Below are 21,568 nucleotides of genomic sequence, written 5' to 3' on the forward strand. Positions count from 1 at the left end.
GTATATCATTGGTTCTTGATGTTGAGAGATTGTGGCTGGAACTGTTTGCAAAGGACTTGATGATTTCTCTTAAAATGTGACCGATTCTTGGTGAGATTTGACAATGGAATTTTCTTCCTCCACTTGATGCGTGAGAGAGATCCTCTGGGCATGTGCCAGTTGGTAAGGCATTAGGAAGCTTGACATTTGGACGGGGGTGCCCCTTGCAAAGTTAGCGGGGCTAGATCGGGGAGGTCTATTGGAAAAATGATAGGTTTAGAATTTGACCTTTTTGGATTTGCCAGGTTTGGGGCTGGATGTGCCCCTTGGGGAGCGTGGTGTTGAAGTATGACCCGGTGGGTGCTGGGGGTGTCTCTTGAAAGATGAGAGGTTGAATTGTTGGTGCTGCTTCGAGGAGTACAAGAGGCTGAGTTGTTGGTGTTGCTTCGAGGAGTACAAGCGGCTGTGTTGTTGGTGCTGCCTCGAGGAATACCTGTGGCCCAGGCGATAGTGCCTGTTGGAGTCCCCATGTCCGATTTGCAGTATCGGGCATGATTGCTTATATGGAATGATGTAGAGACGAGTGTGTGGATTGTCCTCCTTCAATATGATTGACGGTAGAGGTGCTAGGTGTGCTGGGTCCTGCTTGATGCGATGACAGGGAATTTTGGAGAATGTTGGCCTGAGCTGTATTGTTGGCCTGTGGGGTGATCGCAATCTTTTGACTTTTGATTAAATCTTGGACCGCATGTTTCAAAGCGAAGCAGTGGTTCGTTAGGTGGCCAGGAGCCTGGTGATATGTGCAATATTGATTTTCATTATAACCAGGTGGAAAGGGGTTAAGTGGAAGTCGAGGCTGAAGTGGTGTCAAAAGTTGCTTCTGCGTTAGCATTGTCAGAACCTGACTATATGTTTGTGATAAAGGGGTGAACTTCCTTCCTAACATTGCTTGCTTGTACAGACCTTGCGCATTTCCCCTAGGCTGTTGCGCTTGTTGTTGAGATTGTTGTGTCTGATATCCCTGTTAGGCTTGCTGTGGTTGGTACTATCTATTTGAGTGTGGCTGATATTTCCTGTCTTGTCGTGGCTCTGTTTGTGGAGCATACTGATTGCCTTGAGTATTGACGATGTTATTGACTTCTATAGTGCGCTGCATGGGAGCGGTGTCGTTTCCATTCCTATATCCAACGGGCTTCCCCTCGACTTTATTTCTTCTGATTGTGGTGGTCTGATATGGCCATGGGGAAATGGTTCCGGCTCTGATCCCAGCCTCTACTTGTTCTCCAGCTCGGATGAGCTGAGAGAAGTTTACGTAGGGGTATGAGATCAAGTATCCTGAAATGCTGGGATTTGCAGAATGTACAATCATGAATATCTGTTCTTTGTCATCGATGGGGTTTCTCATTCAAGCTGTCATAGCCCGCCATCGTCCTACATATGCTGACAGTGATTCGTCGCTTTTTTGTCTCAAGGCAGCCAGATTTGCCCGTCTTGGAGCCATGTTTAGATTATACGAAAATCTGTAAATGAATGCCTGAGAGAGTCTTTCCCAGGTTCTGATTTGGTGGCTGTCCAGTGAAGTGTACCAATCCAAGGCATCACCTTTGAGGGATTTCTAAAAGAGCCATATCAAGGCTTCATCATTCCCTACTATCGCATTGAGTTCCCTACAAAATGCTTTCAGGTGTGCTGTGGGGCACCCACTACCGTCGTACCTTTTAAATTTCGGTACCTTAAAGTTTGGAGGTACTCGGGCGTCTGGAAAGGGATAGAGATCCCTGAACTTGGTGGATGGGTGATCCACTCCTTGCTGCCTTTGGAGCTGATTTTGCACCATTTGCAACTGCTCTCGTAATTCCTCGATTTTCAACTTACCTTGCTGCGGATACCTTGCTCCTTGATGTAGGGCTTATGCTGCTTCCTCTTCGTATGGATCGAGAATGGGGGATTGTTGGAAGGATGGTGGACTCCCAGTGGTAGGAGGTAGCTGGAATTGAACACCGTTCCCTTTTGGGAGAGGGTATATTGTTCGAAAGTGGCTCCCGCCTTGGGTATCTGCCAATTCCGAAATGTTACTCCCGTTAGGGGGAGTGAGTTAGACTCAAAACTGGCCCCATTCATGGGTATCTACCAATTCTTGTCTGTGGTTCCCATGAAGGGGAACTTGTGTTGTAACCTGATTGTTGTGATGTGCTGAGTAAAGATGTGTGGGAGGGTTGTTCCCGATTACTGGTTGCTGTTGATCTTGTGCTGACTCTTCTGGAGAAGAGAGTATGGGATTTGCTGGAGGAATGAGGGAAAAGGCAAAAGGGGTTTGAGGGAATGAACTATTTTGTACACTAGGCTAGGTCGTTGTGGCATTTGGCACTAAGCGAAGCACCAATTCTTGCATTGCTCGGAGACTCTGAGCCATCTCTTGCATGGTGGTGTTGACTTGTGGGTCTACTGGGGTTACTGGTAGTGGTGCGGGTGTAGGTGCGGGTGCAGATCCTAGTGTTTTGGGAGCTGGTTGAGCTACTGGCCCTTCTTCATGGGTAGCTTGAGAAGTCATGGCCGCGCAGGATCGGGTGGTCATGGTTCGAATCTATGCCCAAGAGAATGCAAGCCAAAGATGCTTTTTTTTTTTTTTTTGTATGAATGCAGTAATAATGTCCCTTGAGATTAAAGTACCACACACTTTCAAGTCAGGTCTCAGCTAGTGCGAGCTAACAATCCCCAGTAGAGTCGTCATTCTGTAGACACTAGAAATTGGCGCCCACGTTGATTTAAGTGTTGTTGAATTTGGTGATGGGAGTGAATAAACTGATTTGTGAATGTTGGAGTTGCCACTAGCCGAATAATCTCAAAATCCCATAGTCGGCTAGAACCGCGGAATAATCAAGGTAGGAGAAATCTGACGACTCTCCTTCCTTAGATTGACTCCTGATTTGCGATCCAAGATTCCGAGTAAGGGACTTCGGTTACAAAGAGGGAAGGTGTTAGGCACCCTCTCTGCCCGTACGAATGTACGGTCTCTACTTGGTGTGGTAAGAAAATCTCAAGGGATGGATGCTATGGTTGAGATAGGACCAGGTACACATGGATTTCTTATGAGACAAGATCCGAGATTTCGACAAGCCACAGAGCATACATCCAACAGTGTGTTTAGAGGGCGGTTGTGATGATGCTTATGCAAAAAGATGAGAAATGAACTAGATCACTAGGAATTTCTGATGTGACAGGATCTGGTGTATGGCAAGTCACAAAGCATACGTTCACTAGAGATTTAGAGAAGCAAGGGGGTTGAGAAGGGAATAAATGTCATGATAAATGCTTGTATGTAAAATAAATAGATCTTTTGGCTTGATTCTCGAGTAAGCTAAGACATGGATTGGGCCATGATCAACCTGGGCTTGATTTGGGGATCAGGATGGTTGGGAAAGTAGTGAATGGGCTAAGGGGATAGCTAAAAAATCTGGACTTGGAGGCTTGGGAGCTCCTCCTCACCCTCACTCTCTTCCCCTTTCTCTCCCTCTCTTTCTCACTTAAGCTTGGAAATGATAAGTGGGTGATTGAAATATGAAGAGGAGAGGGCTATTTATAGCCTTCTCCAATGGTCTTTTGGTAATTTTTGGGTTTAGGAGGGGTAAAAGATGAGGTGGCAAGTTATGGTTGGTTGAGGAGTGAGAAATGCCACGTGCCACTCTTTCATTGGATCTTAGGGTAGGTAAAATGGTAAATAGTGAAGGTTGGAGGGGTAATTTCTTGAGAAAGTTGACTTTTGGCCACTGGGACAGCTGTCCACACGCGGGCTGCAAGTGGCGGCACTCCGAGTACTGCCGACGGTAGTCTGACTACCGCCGGTGGTAGTCAGACTACCGCCTGGGCCTCGTTCAGGCCGAGCTCACGCGTGTGGGTTTTGCTTGACCTGTTGGTTCGATCGATGATCTCCTTTTGGGGTTGTATGGCTTAGATAGGTGAGTTTTAGTTTGGGTAAAGGGATTCTAATCAGGGTATAGGGTAAGGACGGGGTTGCATGTGGATTTAAGTGGTTTGGATTATGGTTTCTAGTTATAGTTTGGGAGTTTGGGATTTTTGGGTTAGGTTTTCAGGTTTGGTCTGGGATTAAGTTTGGGATATGATCATAGTTTCTATATTATCCTAACCTTCTCAAGATGTTAGCCTGGGTGGGGTGTTTACAGTTAGTTTCTAGAAACAAAAGAAATTCTAGAATAAAAAATTTCTAAAAATTAGAAAAGAGAACTTAATCTAAAAATAGAAGATGGAAAAACTAAAAAATTAGAAAAGGATTACCAATTTTAGAAGGTCTATCTTTGAATCCTACGAAACAGGAAAGTTAGGTTAGTTTCTAAAAATCAAACAAAAAACCTAATCTCAACCTAATTCTAAAATTAGTTAATCTTAGAAAAATGTAACCGTCAGTCCCCGGCAATGGCGTCAAAAACTTGTTCACACCCCAAGTATAGGGTTATGATGTAGTAATAAACTCGGTAAGACCGAGGTCGAATCCACAGGGACTGAAACCTATACATAATCTGAAAATAACTAGAACTAGAACTAGAATAAGATGAAATCTAATTTGAGTGAATATGAGAGAATAATGGTGAAAATATTAATCTAAAATTTGTGAAAATCAAAGGTAGGAAACTAGGGTGCCAAGGATCCACTTGTAAAGATTAGAGAGATCTACGCTTGATTCATGAACTCAACTAGACTTCAAGTCTCATCTTCATTCAGTTGAAAGATATAACAGTAAACATCAAATCTGAACTTCTTTTGATCTAGTTTTCAAGAGATAAGAATGATGTAAATTAGAATAGATTCCATCACAAAACCATGCCCATGAGACAAAGTAAACAACAGAATTAAACCAATCCAAAGCCAATATGAGAGATGCATGAATGTTAAGAAGGGTTCCATCATCCAACCATGTCCAAGGGGGCGATGGTGAACAACAGGGCTTCCTAACTGCATAATCATAATAAGGGGAAGGAAATACTCAAAGCCATCGCAGATCTATTGTAATTTTAATCACAACAAACCATTAAAAACCGAAAGCATTCCTATTAATCAAACTAGAATTAACATCAGTTCAATCATAAATTCAGGCCATAGAAATCACCCATCACGCTACAAGCTTCACCTCTTAACCCTGGCTAAGAGGTTTAGCTCGACATGATTCGGCTAATTCTCTTAAACAAAAACATAAAAAATAAAAAACAAAAAGAAAAAAACTCTAACTATCTCTCTTTCTTGGGCAGACATCTAAGCTTCGATTCCTTCTCACGTTTTCTCTCTTTCTTTCTTATAAGCAATGCAGGGAAGGCGGTGGAGACGAGTCGATGGCCAGAGCCAGAGGCGGTGGAGAATTTTCGCAGCAACAGTGCCGTGGATCCGATTTGCATGCGCGTGAGGTATCTTCTGGATGCGAAACCAGTTAGATTGGGGCCGAACCTATCCTCTGAATGTGATAGACGGATTGGATTACCCAGTTCGATCACAGGGGTGGGCCACGTCAAGTCACAATGGCGAGGCTGCCTGTTCGCGTGCACAATGGGAAATCCCATTGATTCCGGGATTTCTTGCGAAATTACTTTCCATTTTCTTTTTCTTTCAAACCTTCTCCATGAGTGGCCCATTCCCTGCATATCCTCTAACCTAATGGACGATATGAATCATCCATGAGGTCCCACCATCTTGCAAACAGACCCTGTCCATCAACGCCGGGGTTTTCTATTGAGAAAGACGTACATCCACGTGTAGATGTCCACGAACGCTCACCTAGGGTCCAGTCAAACGTGGCCCCTGATCACGTTGGACGATCTGGATCATCCGAACGGATGACAGTAACGGCCCATAACGTCCATCAAACGGACGTTGTGTGTCTGCTATACGCGGTTGCGAAACAAGGCTGCTGTGCGCGGCTGTGAATACAGGAGGGATCTCTCCTAATTTGAATAGGAGCCCAGTGCACAGCTGGTGCTTGGCTGTTGGTGTGTGTGCACTGCACGTTGGGTCCCCTCGTGATGTATATGAGAAATCATCTCCGTCCATCCGTTTTGACACCCAGTTTAAGGGGTTGAGACCATATTTGAAGCATATCCAGATATCAGGGGGGGCCAGATCGATAATTCATGGGCTGATCTAACCTTTGGACCACTTCCACCAAGATTCAATGTATGAAATTTGACATGTATGGTTAATTTATGGTCCTAGGGCCAGATATAAAGTTTTGAGCCGAACGGATGGTGAGAACCCTGTGATCTTACATTCTGGACGATTTTTAGGCCCGTTTAACGTGAGTGGCTTGATTTTTTCAGATCTCTGGCGTGTAAATCCTTTAATCTTGGCCCCCTGGGGTCCGTCCCTTGCCATGGTGATTTCTGAGTGTTAAATCCTTACCTTTAGCACCCTTTTTCAGTCAAGCTTGTAAATTCACCTTGCAACACAAACATAATTAAAATAAGGCATTAAACAGTATCATGTTCGTAAAAGCAAGTAATAACTGGGGTCTAATATGAAATATTCAACCCTCAACAATGCCTATTGTATGTGGATTCTGCGTGAACTGCGTCAATTTGAGGTGGTTTCTAAGGAGGTGCGTAAGTGGATATTTCCCATCTATAAATAGGAGTCCCTAAGCCCATTCTAAGGTATGTTAAGTCTTTCTAAAGGTATTCCAAGGATTCCTAAGAGGGTTCTAGGATTTTCTAAAGGCTGTAGCTAGGGTGAGATTCGAGGTTGTTTGAAATGGATAAGTCCTCTCACTTTGTAAATTTTATTTTCATAGTGAAGATTTATCATTTTGTGCTGTGGTTTTTTCTTACAGGGGTTTTCCACGTTAAATCTTTGTATTCTCTTATGTTTGCTTGGCGCTATTGGATTGCTATCATAGATCCATATCTGTGTGATTCTGCAGCCCAATCCCCAACATGCCCATGCCGAATTTGCGAAATACCATCAGATCAATAGTCGAATTCATGTTTCAATTTCATTTTTACTATTTATAGTAAGTTTTAGCTTGAGTATAACTCTTCATCTGTTAGGCTTTAGAAGTTGCACCCAACATGAAAAATGCTTAGAATAGTTAGGAAAAGTCATGATTTGGTCAAATAGGACACTTACTATTTTTGGCCGAAACCCATGCACACTAGTAGGAATCACGATGGTCTATAAATAGTAAGTTTCTTATTTATACTAAGTCATGAATTCTAGGAGTTTTAGTTGTAGTTTAATTCCGAAACTTCTTCCATAGCTTAGTATCCATATCGAAAGGGGTGTAATCTCATTTTTCATCATCAATCAAATTATTTCGAATTTCTTAGAATTATTTCTATTTTCTTTTACTCGTGGATTCGAGGTTTCTGAGTGAGGAGTCTAGAGAAGTTCCGTGAATTTGGAACAATTATCCCCATGAGGAAGACAGGGCTCGACCTCATGATCCTTCCCTACATCACATGGCATTTGACATTCATGATACATTAAATAATATTATTAAATAATATTTTTAATATAAATAAAGGATATTTGTGAAATTTTAAAAATCAACCCAACCATTGGTGCATAACCCCTTGTTTAGCATTCATCCCAAAAATCAGGATGATTCAACACTCGGGTAGGCTATCCATGATATTATACCCAACAACCTCTAAATTCACGTGGGCATGTCTTAGAACCATGCATGGGACCAAGTCCATAATCAACGGCTGCTCCTGTGGATATCTCCAGTAATGTAGTTTGTCCAGTGCAAAACAAATGTTCAAAACCAACGGTTCATTATTTTCATGCAAAACCTACGAAGAGGATTATCCATTTGGTTAAATTTTTAGTTGGCATTCCAAATGGATGGTTTGGATCAACCATGTTGGGTTCTATCTACTGTAGTAGGGCTTAAGGAATACAGTTTCAGGAGTTTCATTAATCTACTGAATTAAGTACCGTCCATCCAGGAGAAGACTTTTGAGTCAAGAGTCATTAGTTAAGATTCCGGAAACGGATTGGCTACTCCCCCTGCCACCAGCCAATGGCTGGTGGTCGGTGCTCTGTATGCTCCACCATGATGTATGTATTTCATCCATTCCGTCCATCTATTTTTCCAAGTCATTTTGGTGTAGGAGACCAAAAATTAGGTATATACCAATCTCAAGTGGATCACATTACAGGAAACAGTGTTGAATGAGCGTGGACCATTAAAAACTGTTGGGGGCCATAAAAGTTTTGGATCAAGACAATCTTTGTTTTTTCTCCTTCATCTGGGCCTGTATGACCTAATCAACAGATGGGATGTCAAATAAACAGTACAGCGGGCCTTAGGAGCATTTTAATGGTGGATATCAAATCACTATTGTTTTCCTATGGTGTGGTCCACCTGAAATTTATATCCCTCTCATTTTTGGGATAAAGCCCTAAAATGATCTGTAAAAATGGATGTACGGAATGGATGAAAGACATACATCATGGTGGGGCCCACAGAGCACCGACCATCAGCCACCGGGCTGGTGGCATGGGGAGTAGCCAATCCGTTTCCTAAGATTCCAAGGAAATTATTGGCTTATACTTGTTTGATTGTTAACCACCATTTAATAATAATGGCCACTCTTCTACCTTGACAATGACAGCTTAAGAGTAAGCGTTTACATTAGATTATGCACTTTCTTACCTTTAAGCATCTACTTATTCGGCACTGATTGCATGATTAGGATTGTCTAGTGTTAATTTAAAGATATACTTGTGTTCCACCCTTCTGAAAGGTATGGATAGCGGTGCATCAGTGTCACATATGAGTAGAATGAGTCACCACCATTTACAAAAAGGTGCTATGTACACCCCACCATGATGTATGTGTTTTATCCCCGCTGTTCATCCTTTTTTTTTTTTTTTTAGCTCATTAGACTTACGTACGGGTTTACACCCGTTTAGATTCTAAAAGGTTAAAAACCAATTTTTCAGATTTAAGATTGTAAGCATCATGACCAGGTCACCTGCTTTTTAGCCCTTGGGCCTTGGAAGATAGTGGTCATTTCTCTAGATTAGTGGACACCCAAAATTGAGATAATCTGATTTTAATTAATAATGATTGTGTATCAAAGATCTCTGATATATAATCTCTACTATAATAATGCAATTAAGCCAACATTTTTGCCATCTAGGTAATTTTAGGGGCATCTTGACCTTCAAGATTTTATGGGACATTAAAGGCCTGTTTGGATACCATGAAATAAGTTAACTTTTCTACTTATAGCAGTAGTTAAGTAACTCATTTGTAAGTTTGGTTTATGATCAATTATAAGTAGCCTTTTTAAATTTATTTAAAGTTACTTAATCACTTCAATTTAATAAGTAGAAATTAAGATAACATACTTATGTACACGCATATAGTTATCACGATGAAAAGTACTAATTGTACATGCATACTATATATTGTATATAAATTTGATTCTTATCAATGCATAATATGGGACTTTTTTTTACCTTTCAAAATTCAATACTCACTGATTCGGAATAGAATGAGGATCATGAGAGTGTTGGTTGCAACAGGCTAATCAAACCTTGAATTAGCCTTTCTAGAACTTAGATTTCTTCTCTCTAATTTCATTGTTTTTCCACTGAACCCTTTTTATAGCAATCAAGATGTTCGATAAAACAGACCTTAAAAAAGCTTATTTATGACTTTTATATACAATATAATGAACCAACAGACAGACATTCTCAATATAGAAAATCTTAAATGCAATACAATACACCAACAGACTGACATTCTCAAATAGAAAAACATAGCTGATATGAAATGCAATTGATCTTATACACTGACTAAAATGATGCTGCTTCTCCAAGTTCAATGTCTACTGTAATGTGTTCTCATTTGCACCCTCATGTTCAATTTCCTGAATTTGTGGACAAAAACTAAATTCACTTGGACAATCAATATTGATACAATCAAGGGGCATCAGCTTCTCATCTCCATCTGTAAAATCATACCTCTCACTGATAGCTCTTAGAAGACGGTATACTTGGAACATCGTCAGCCTCTCCTCTGGATCTAATGCAACACATGCAAATGCAATTCCAAGGAACTCAAGGATCTCACCATCACAACCTTTTCCAGTCGAAGACTCATCCATGGCATAGTAATTTGAAAGATAAGCAATCCATTCCATTAAATTTCCTTTGAAGTTTTCAAGAGCATTCACCACTTGAGTCGGTTCTTTGCCAGTAATCAGCTCAAGCATCACCATTCCAAAGCTGTAAACATCACCCTTTGTAGTGGGGACCAATGTGGGCATGTACTCAGGTGCGATGAAGACTGAATTAAAAAAATTTCCAACAACGGAAGTACTAACATGAGTTTGGAATGGATTCATGAACCTTGCATATCCAAAATCAGATATTTTAGGCTCATAGTCTTCCTCCAATAGGATGCGTTTGGAGCTTATGTTGCGATGGATTATACAAGGACTACAACAATGGTGAAGCCACGCCAGACCTCTTGCTACTCCAATCGCGATTCTCAGCCTCATAGGCCATTCTATGAATTTGGATTTGTATTTTGGGTGATGAAGATTATCATATAAAGATCCTTTGGGCATGTATTTATATATCAAAAGCCTCTCCTTTCTTGCAATGCAAAATCCCATAAGCGACACCAAATTAGGGTGTTTTATGCTTCCCAGCGTATTCATCTCCGATATGAAATGCTTATCGGAATGATGAGAATCTTCAAGTCTTCTAACTGTAAGAAGAGTACCATCTGGAAGCTTCGCTTTGTACATGGTGCCTGTTCTCCCTGAGCCCATGATGTTGTCTTTGCTGAAATTATCAGTGGCTTTCATGAGATTGAACAATCTCATTTTTGGAACTGATTCCTCAAACGTAGAGATCTGAACGTGGCAGTGCCTTCATTAGCATGTGTTGTAAAACAAAAGGAAAACAGTGTGATTCTTGAGCAGAGAATCACATTTAAAAAGTGGCATTCAACAAGAAAAGATATTTTAATTTTTTTTATCACCATTATATATATAGGTATGTGTGTCAAAATGATGACATGCATCTATAAAAACATTTCAAATAAGTCATATATCAATGTGGTCTTTTTTAATTAAGAAGTAGAAATCATAAGAAAATACAAAACAACTTAACATTGAAGAGAATATCCATTATGTAAATATCTTATAAAGAATAAAATAAAATAATTAACTTTTATTAAATAATTCTTAAAGCTCTACTAATTTAAAAATATAAAATGAAAGCTAAATAAGGATTAAAACAAATCTAACAAGTACAATTTGAATCATAAATTTGAATTTGAATTGGACATCATTGGATTTGATGCTCTGTGCTCAGATAATGTTTGCAGAAAAGGAATTTTTTTTTTATTTTTGGAAAGCTACTGAAAAGGAAATCTATATCTTACTATGGTGGAGGGAAACGAAATCAGCTTACCTTGATTCCTTTTGTTCGTTTAATACTCTTTGCCCAATTGTTTCCTTTAACCTCTTCTTCCTTCTTCTTCTTCTTAGATACTTTATGGAAACTGAATAACAGAATAACACCGAGCACTATCCCGCCAATGGCCGCACCAATGATGAAACTGGTATGTGACTTTTTCGGAGGTCCTGTGCAAACAACATCCAAAGGCTTCCCACAAAGTCCCGTATTATTAGCAAAGCTCATGGCCAGTATTGATTGCTGCTTATAAAAGGGAGGAATTGGTCCCGACAAAGAATTGTTGGCGACACTGAACTGAGACAACCGATCAAGCCGGCCGAGTTGCCAGGGGATCTGACCTGTAAACCGATTGTTTTGGAGACTAAGTGTATTCAGGTAGCTACAATTCCCAAGGCTATCCGGAATAACACCGGTGAAATTGTTATAGGAGAGGTCAAGGGTTGTCACGTATGGTATTATTGAAGCGATGTTATCAGGAAGGGGTCCGAAGAGGTCGTTTGTCGATAGATCCAATCCTGTCATGCTCGTGCAGTTCTTCAGAGCCACCGGGAACCGACCTTTGAGGCCCATGTTCGAGATCCGTAAGTTTAGGACCTTGTCTTCATGAAAATGCCAGCATTCGACGCCATTGAAGTTGCAGATGAACCCTTCTGTCATGTTATCGAAAACCCATGAAGCTAGGTAACCATTTGTGTCGTTCAGCGAACGTTTTAGGTCTTTCAAGCATTGAATATCACTTGCAACACCGTTGCAAGTGTCACTACTCAGCCACAAGTAGAAAAGGGTAGGAAGAAGAAAGACAGTAGCTCTGCTTCCCATCGCCATAGACATGAAATTTACCATTTTACTTCTCTTTCGCTACTCAAAAGCTGAAATGCCAAGTAAGTCTCTTACCCTCAAAACAAAAAATTGAGCTATGGATCCGGGGGTTAGCTTGTTAGTACACACCCATGTCAGTACACACACTCCGTGTTAGCCACCCCCGCTAGGGATCGATACAAAGACCTCAAGTGTTGAAACGAGGTATCTCCACTCAGGCTGCCAATTGAGCTATGGATCTGGGTTTCACATTATTTCTTATGGTCTCACCTACTTGCGCTTTGAATCCATCTTACTTTTGGGCTCACGCCCTAAAATTAGCCGGCAAAATGGACAGACTGGCATAGGTAAAACAACATAAATTTTGATGGGCATACAGAGCTTTGACCCCAGCTGCTGGCTGGTGATCCGTCACGGCCAAACCGCGTCCTTGGCCCTTGAGGGCTTGGGTTGCCTACTGACACTGTCCAAAATACCAAAAGTTTAACGGTTCATTCTCTTCATGGAAAACTTGTTACAAGGATCGCTCATTTGTTCATCTGCCAAAGACAATTTATTCTCACTGAATGGATGGTTTGGATCAACCATGATGGGTTATATCTATTGTAGTGGGGCTTGAGGAATACGGTTTCAGGAGGTTCAGCGAACTACTGAGCCAGTCTTTTACATGCCGATGCCGTCCATCCCCAAAAAGACCAAAAGACTCACGACTAACACTCGAGTCAAGAGTCAACATGGACGCGGATTTCCTGCTAGAGGCTTTCGCAGGAAGTTCCTGCTCTGGGGACCTACGTGGGGCCATCGTGATTTTGTTAATAACTGAAAATTTCACAAATTTGGATTGAACATTACAGAAAATTTAAATTGGGAAAATGAGAGTAAGCATTTACTTTTAATCATCTAGATTAGATCACTTAATATCTTACATTTAGCCATCTATTTAATTGGATGGGTCAGATTGTGTAGTGTAAATTTAAAAGTATGGACGGCGGTGCATCAGCGTCACGTAAGAGATCAATGATTCCCATTTTTTAAATGGTGATAAACTACCGTAGTCAAGAGTCAAGCGTTGGTGCTAAGAATGATAGTTCCCCACCATTTTAAATGGCAGTGACTTCTCGTTGATGAGCATGGCTTAGCTGTACAGCAATCTAAACCATTCGAATCACTAACCCAATCACGGATGTGAGCATAACCTAAAATCAACATGAGGAGATGATTGGAAAATAGTGTGGATGGCCGGCTGGTGAAAAATAAATGCTTGTGGCAGTATAGCTTGCATGAGTCTCATTGGATATGATAAAAAAAATAGTGTTATTGTTCAATCCGGAAACGTGGCCACATGTAACAAACAGTCCGATTTCGGTTAAACGTGTGTAGTTAAATTAGGTGTTGACGTGGGGAAGAATGTAAGGTTGAGCATCCTCTTCCTAAAAGGGATAACTATTCTGAATCCATGGAACTTCTCCGTACTCCTTATAGAGAAACCTTGAATTCACGAAGAAAAGAAAATAAAAATGATTCTAAAAATATTTGAAATAATTTTATTGATAATTGTCCAATGTGTATATGTCCATTTCACACCATTAATATAGAAAAAAATTAGTAATTACCAAAAATAGCAAAATCCTAATTCTATTAAAACTCTTCTAAAGCTTAATAAAAATTCAAAATAAACTTTTGAAAGAAGAGTCCTATTGTGATTAAAAATTATTTCTAAAAAAAAAATAAGAAAATCTAAAACTTTAAAAATAAAAAATAAAATATATTAAAATTTGAAATTACTAAAAATAGTAATTTTCCTTTAAAATTCGTTTTTAAGCTGAAAGTGCGCGTTTTCTGACGAAACGGACAAATGCGACTCACTTTGTGGGTCGGTTCATCTTAGATGGCCCGTTTCAGTAAAGATTGATAGGTTGCGCGTCCTGTAACGGTACCCGGATCAAAAGTTATGATTAATTTACAGTTCACCTTCTTTTGGCCCAACCATGCTAGGAATGTATCTGTGACACGTCCTACATCAGGTGTTGAGCATGCTAAAGTCATGTTTGACTCAAATCGAGCCGAACAGTTGTGACCCTGGGCATCGAACCAGTTAGATAAGGTTGGTTTATAAAGATTGGCCTAACTGTTGAGTCACCAATTGTTATAGCAATTAGTCAATTTTAGAATGAGTGGGTTAGCTTTTTTGAATTAAATATTTTTGCCTTGAAGACAATGACTTTTTTTATAAGTGATACATTGAACCATGTTTCTCAATAAAGCAATGAAGACAATTTAAAAATAAGGTTGGATTACTGATTTTATCAATTTGCATATCAAAACAGTACAATCAACAAAGAGAAATAAAATAAGTAGAAGAAAAAATACTTATGATGGTCTATGCTAGCAAATTGGTCATGAAAAATACTAGATAGTCATGAGACGATCGTAGCATGAAATTCACATGATATAACTTCCAGGGATCTACCAGTGGGGTCATGGATGTTTAGAATACTTTTACGCACGTACTGCAGTAATACGCTAGACAGTAGCAAAACTAATGGCTCCAAACTTATTGCATCACGGATAGATAGAAGTGGAGTGAACTAAGCTAAGAATTTAAATTAATAAGTGTACATGGAGGATAAAAATGATTGGTAATGCAAAGCTGAAAAGAAATTAATTAATATGTGTTGGTAAGGGCTTAGAAATTGATTGATTTGTGTTGGTGAGGGCGTGGAACTCTCCTTTGAATATTGCTTTTATGGGTTTGGAGAAGTGATGGCTTTGCATAAGATTAAACAACGTGAGAGATTTGGATAGTTGGTTTGCAAATCTCATTAATTCTCCTCGTAAGTGTAGTCCATTGTATTAGGCTGTGTACAAGAGATTACCTATACCTCTTGCTATTCCATCATGCATAGTAAAGTTTACATGAGTCTCCACATCGCTAGACTCTTTCATAGGAAACTTGGGACTTACATTTATGCCAATAGACTTCAGTATTTGTAGAGAGTTATTTTTTGTGAAACTCTAACATTTAATGCTAGTTAGAAATTTGCTTTTATGGAATTTACTTTGCAAATAGTTACTTTTCACGGATCTTTAGCATGCCTCAAATATATATACAATAATATATATATATATATATATATATATATATATATATATATATATATATATATATATATATATATATATATATATATATATATATATATATGGGAAATGGTACTATGAGGCCGAGGTCGAGCAATGTGGGCCCCACCATGATGTGTGTCAAACATCAACACCATCAGCCAAATGGGTCCCCTTTAGGTTATGGGATATCCAAAAATCAACCGTATACGGCACTTAGGTGGGCCAGACATGCCTTAAACATATAAAAGAATTGGTAGGGCCCACTTGAGTCTTGGATGCAGCCGAAACTTGGTCTGACCCCTCATCCAAGTGTGACACACACAATGGATGGGCTGGATTTGTGAAACACATCTTAGTAGGCCCAATAAATGATTATGAATGTTTCAATGGGAGGTAACCCATCTCAACTGTGGTATGTGGTGTGGCCCACCCAAGTCATAAATTGATTTTTAAGCCCGTGTCCCACCATGGAATGGTGCATCCGACTGATGGTGTTGATGTTCACATGGGGCCCACATTGCTCAACCTTCATGGGAAGTTCCCATGAGGTCGACCTCACGGTACCATTTCCATATATATATATATATATATATATATATATATATATATATATATATATATATATGGAAATGGTAGCATATGTGGTTGAGCTCTTAGGAACTTCCCATGAGATCAAGTTGTGTGGGCCCCACTGTGATGTGTGTCGAACATCAACACTGTCCATTTGAAGGTCCCCTTTCGGGTTATGGGATATTCTAAAAATTAGCTGTGCACATAACTTAGTTGGGCCATTCCATCTAAAACTATGTGAAGACATGCCTAAAACATATAAAATCACTTGGTGGGGCCCACCTGAGTTTTGGATGCAGCTGAAACTTGTTCTAACCCCTCATGCAAGTGGGACATACACAATGGATGGGCTGGATTTGTGAACCACATCTCAGTGGGCCCAATAAATGATTATGAATGTATTAATGGGAGGGTAGCCCCTCTTAACTGTTGTATGTGGTGTGGCGCACATAAGTCATGGATTGGCTTGATTTTTAAGCACGTGGCCCACCATGAAATGGTGTGCGTGTGTATATATATACCTTTGAAGTTTACCTACATTACATTTGACGTGCTTGTTAAGGTGGCATCTTTTAGACCATTTGATTTGGCCATAATTGGTCAATGTAAATACGGAATCATTGTCCCAATTTTAACTGAGCAAAACAGAGTTTAAAATGAGAAAATGAGAGTAAAGGTTTCCTTTTGACCATCTAATTTCGATAACAGGTTATCTTACTTTTAATCATCTATTTAATTGGTATTAATTGAATGGTTAGAATCATCCACGGTCAATTTAAAGATATATTTGTGCTTCACATTTTTGAGAGGAATGGAAATAGGTGCATCAGCACCACATACGAGGAGAGTGAGTCACCAACATTTTCAAAATGTAATATCTTCCGTTTTATAATAAGTTATTCTATGTATCAATCCTTATATCTTCTACAACAGGTAGAGTAATAGTCAATTTTGATATGCTGGGAGATATCATTATTGCTAAACCCAATGCTTATATTGCATTTGCAGGTAGATTAGACAAACCTGAATGAAGGGATAATACAATTATCAGCTTGATCGAAAACTCGTGACCCCCAATAAGTTTTTAATGGTGGGCATTCAACCACCACTGTTTCACATGATGAACCCACATGAGATGTGGATCTCTTTCATTTTTAGGCTCATGCCCTAAATCACGGTGGGGCTCGTAGAGCACCAACAAGTAGTGACTCAGCAAGGCATTGGCAGTCGACTACTGTTGGCTACTCTCTTTGTATGTGAATGCAAATGTTGTCTTCTCTCTTTACGTGTGAATGTAGCACTCTCTTTATATGTAAATGCCAATGTCTTCTCTCTTTACGTGTGAATGTAGCATGCTTTCCATCACCTTGAGTTGGCTACTTTCTTTCTTTAAGTGTGAACGCAGCAGCATCCTTTCCATCAGTTTCTAGCCGTCCAGAAATCTCCATTGATTTCTCTCCTTTTCTTATTTCACGTGTTGCAAGTGCCACTCCTGTGGATCTCAAGATCTCTATTACATGATTACTGTTAACTAAAATGAGATAAACTCAATTGTAGCATCTATTAAACAGGACCTAAGAATCCCTTCCAACAAAGTTCAGGATTTAGATAGGACACCGCCTACCACAGTAGAGTAGGTGGCTCACTTCCACCCCTGAAGTGCATCTTAAATGATGATCTACATCTTTCATGATCTGAGTTTTATGCTACCAAGGCCATAGTGAAAAACATTTGTTGAGCGAGCACATGAATATATAATGGCTCATATTCAAATCCAAGATTCACGAGTCGAGGACACTAATGAATCATGATTGTAAGATAATAGCTTCTACATATCTACTATATAATGCAATATCTTTGAACACTTTTGCCCTTGCAATTAGTCTTTAAAGCATTGGTTAAGAGAGGGTAAATTCATCATAAAAATATAGCCAGTTGGCAAAGATTTTATTGCACAAGAATAACATTGAACCTGTTTTCTTTCACTTCTTTTAATACGTGTAGCCCCATTACCAAAGTTCCAATTAGTATGCATTCCACCTTGGTAACTCTATGAAATCACTCTTTCATGCATCCGTTGCATTGGCTTATTTTAAGATATTAACTCAAAAATCCAATACATGATGTATAATGGGAAAGCCGGCATGTCACAACAACAAGAGAAACAGTGAAGATCCTCTCTCTCTCTCTCTCTCTCTCTCTCTCTCTCTCTCTCTCTCTCTCTCTCTGCCTCTCCTTTTTTTCTCCCCTCTCAATCTTTGGCCTTCTCCATGCCATTGATTATTTTTTCTTAACCATCTATTTCAGGCCACTGATTAGAAAGGCTTAAGGATCTTCTAGTATATATAGAAGAATTTAGGGGCAAACACCATACACATTGACACCCCGCCCATCAGATCAACACTCTGGATCACGTGAGCCCCACTTGTATGCAATGGCCCATCAGAGCCAAAGGATTCTTTCTAATTTTAGGGAAAATCATGCCTCCATAATTAAGGAGGACATGAATAAAGATACAATTACAGATAAGAGAAAAATACGCAACTCAATCAGCAGAGACACATATGACCTGCTTACCAACATTTTTACCAGAGAATAGCCCGACAAGGGCTGCTGCAGCACTTTCAAGGCCTTCATTCATGTCTTCTATGTATACAATTTTCCCTTGCTTGTAGTAATTGATAATCTGATCCACAAACTGTGGAAACAGATTCAGATAATCGCTCTGCAGAAACCCTCGCATCCTTACTCGTTTCGCGATAAGCATGAACAAGTTATGGATTCCTTCAGCACCAGAGATGCTCTGCTGTGATACCATCCCACATACGGCGATCCGGCCATGCAATCTCATGTTTAGAAGCACGGCATCAAGCATGGCTCCACCCACATTATCAAAATAGATGTCGATGCCTTGAGGAAGACACCTATTAGAGAAAACATGTAGTTGAAAAAAAAATGTTGTTTTAGTCCAAATCGATATAGAATTGTGAGATTTTGGAGCAGGTTTGGCAGCTTGAGTAGAAAATTCTTGCAACTAGAAACACTAGACAGTTAAAAATGACATCTTTCCTGTGAGAAATGCTGCTGGATGTATGCGTGCTTCATGGAGTTCGATGAAGTATGCACCAAAAACATCTCTATTGAACATGTGGCACTTGTGCATGGTGATCACAACTGTTGATTTGGTGAGCCACTGTGGAAGGGCCATACACCAAAAGGAAAGGCAATCAGACTGGTACCCATCCAACCAGTGGCAAGAGAAAAGGGACGGTTAGCTCAAAAGATGAAGAATGGTCCACACTGAGTGGACAATACTCGCAACAATGAGATGGTCAGTGCAATCCAATCAACTGCAACTCTTAGCCCATTGCCATCAATAAGGTGACTACCAACTGTCCTGAAAAATATACATGTGTGCCACATGTACAATACACTTAATTTTACAAACACTTCTTAGCAATTAAAAAATGTAAGCACTTAGTAGAGCTTATATGAAGTGCATGTCATAAAAGCATTACTCATTTCTCACGTGTGCAAAACTGCAAATACATAGATCTAGAACCACTAGACAAAAGATGGAAAGACAGTTTTTAGAATGGATAATAGCATGTGCAAGAGACATCAATTCATAATATTCTGTTATTTTCAAAAGATCACGAATCGATTCAGGTTGGCTGAGCTCTAGGTACCATGTTTAAATTCCAATTTTACAAACGGCCAGCCAATATTAGACAGTTGAAATTTCATCAATAAGCTAGTATTTTGATTGGGACATCATGCGCATGCACGCCACCCTCTACGCACGTACGCACGAAGAAAGAGGGCCCCACCGTCGATCTGGCTCAATGACGATGTCTAGGAAGGGCCTCCTAGTTAGAAGACGTTTGATTCAAAGAGTGGTCCCGATAGTCACGGAAAGCCCATCATGGGATCTCATGATCGTAGCCCACTAGTCGGATTAAGTTCATACTTTAGGTTTTACTTATTTATATTATTTAAAACATTATGAACACTTTAGATTTTTTTGATTAGTTTTTGTTTTGGTTTACTTCATCACCAAGTAATAAATTGCGCACATTGTGCAAGTTTTGGGGTGTAGGGTTTTCCCTATAAATAACACCCCTTGTAGTTCTTTTGATTCATTCAAGTTTAATAAAAATTCCTGCATTTTTCTACTCTCTGAGTTTTTGAGTTGAGGAAAAATTCAAGTGGTTGCAAAGCCCTCCCTTTTCGAAGGGCTAACTACCGTGGTGTGAAGACACATCTATCTCCATCTGCCTCTACCCTCTCTCATTAATATATCTCACCTTCTACTATCATCCTTGCTTTGAATCCATCAGTTTTATAGCTGTTCATCCCCCCTACATCTAATTTCCAGAATCTAGACTGCAAGAGAGCTGAAACTTCGACGGAGTACCATGCCCTGACCGCACGTCAGATCGCTACAATATTAGGAGGGTTAGAAGTTGCGGTCAGCCTCGAGCGCACGTGTGTCTGCACCTGGCCCACTGTCCACACGAGAGGATTGTCTCAGGTTCAGGTTTCTTCCTATTTTTCTCTTTTTATACCTAATTTCATAAACCCTAACCCTAGATTACATTATCCTTAATTGATTTGTCCATTTTCTCACCTAGGATTCCTTGAATTGAAATTGGAGAATCCCTTGGATTAGGGACTGTTTCTTATGCATGTGTGGTTTATTTCTATTTCCCGTTAAGCATCATTTGGTCCATAATTTTATTGATCCAGTCCTAGCCCGTGTAAGCCTGGACCCATCCAGATTCTCCTTCAAATTGAATGTTTGGACTTCTATGTGGGATATGGAATTTGTATAATTGTTTCTGAACTAACGTGATCTTAAGCCTGAAATCTTGCACATCATATTTGAATTTCATGTCCTGCATCAAATTTGGTATCAGAGCTTAGGGTTCTTATAGGGGAATACATTACTTGTTTAGGGTTAGGTTGTTTGAGTCCTTCATGCATCCAGTCCATCACATGTGACTTTTAGGAGTCCATAATCCCTTATTTTGTCAACTATATTGTTGAATTTTAGTAACACTGCATGGTTCCCTCATATAGAGTCTCATAGGATCATTTAGTCCATTTAATTACATATAGTCGTCCTAGAAAGTCCTTAGGTGGAGTTAGCAAATGTATGTCCACACGTACAGGTCATGGTTTTGGCTTACATCCTACACTAAACATGAAGCAACTGCTAGAGTCATTAAACAAACTGTCCCAATAGATTGAGTCTTTGGGTAAGCGCTTGAATATGGACCAATGCTTTGAACAACTTGATGTGCGCATTACCTAACTTGGGACCTCCGCCAGGACAAACTCCACTATTGGGGTGGATGTCCAATCTCAGGCAGGTGGCCAGGAGGATAGACCAATGAATGGAGTTGGCCAAGTAATCAGTTATGAGCGTGCACCCACCCTATGAGGGACATCAAGACCACTATTTTGAGAGGTACAACATGTGTGGCCTTGTGGCTGGAGAGAGTACACCAGAGGATAGTGTAGAATTACCTACTGAAGCCATTCTGGTAATGGATAAGTTTCGTGATATCTTTCCTAATGATCTACCGGATGAGTCTCCCCCTAGGAGGGATATAGAGCACACCAGAAC

The 21,568-nt window shown here is 39.9% G+C and overlaps 2 protein-coding genes across 2 annotated transcripts; both read right to left on the bottom strand.

Annotated features, from left to right (window-relative positions):
- Positions 1 to 9,628: 9,628 nt before the first annotated feature.
- On the bottom strand, positions 9,629 to 12,329 carry LOC131240246 (probably inactive leucine-rich repeat receptor-like protein kinase At5g48380). The gene is made up of 2 exons (XM_058238372.1): positions 11,419 to 12,329; positions 9,629 to 10,856 (listed from the first exon to the last, which is right to left on the bottom strand). Exons 1-2 carry the CDS (start codon positions 12,265 to 12,267, stop codon positions 9,822 to 9,824), a joined length of 1,884 nt encoding a protein of 627 aa, XP_058094355.1. The 5' UTR covers positions 12,268 to 12,329; the 3' UTR covers positions 9,629 to 9,821.
- Positions 12,330 to 18,378: 6,049 nt separating this feature from the next.
- On the bottom strand, positions 18,379 to 19,308 carry LOC131240247 (2-alkenal reductase (NADP(+)-dependent)-like). The gene has a single exon (XM_058238373.1). It carries the CDS (start codon positions 18,809 to 18,811, stop codon positions 18,482 to 18,484), a length of 330 nt encoding a protein of 109 aa, XP_058094356.1. The 5' UTR covers positions 18,812 to 19,308; the 3' UTR covers positions 18,379 to 18,481.
- Positions 19,309 to 21,568: the final 2,260 nt, after the last annotated feature.

Source organism: Magnolia sinica, chromosome 3, assembly GCF_029962835.1.
Source record: "Magnolia sinica isolate HGM2019 chromosome 3, MsV1, whole genome shotgun sequence".
Taxonomy (NCBI): domain Eukaryota; kingdom Viridiplantae; phylum Streptophyta; class Magnoliopsida; order Magnoliales; family Magnoliaceae; genus Magnolia; species Magnolia sinica.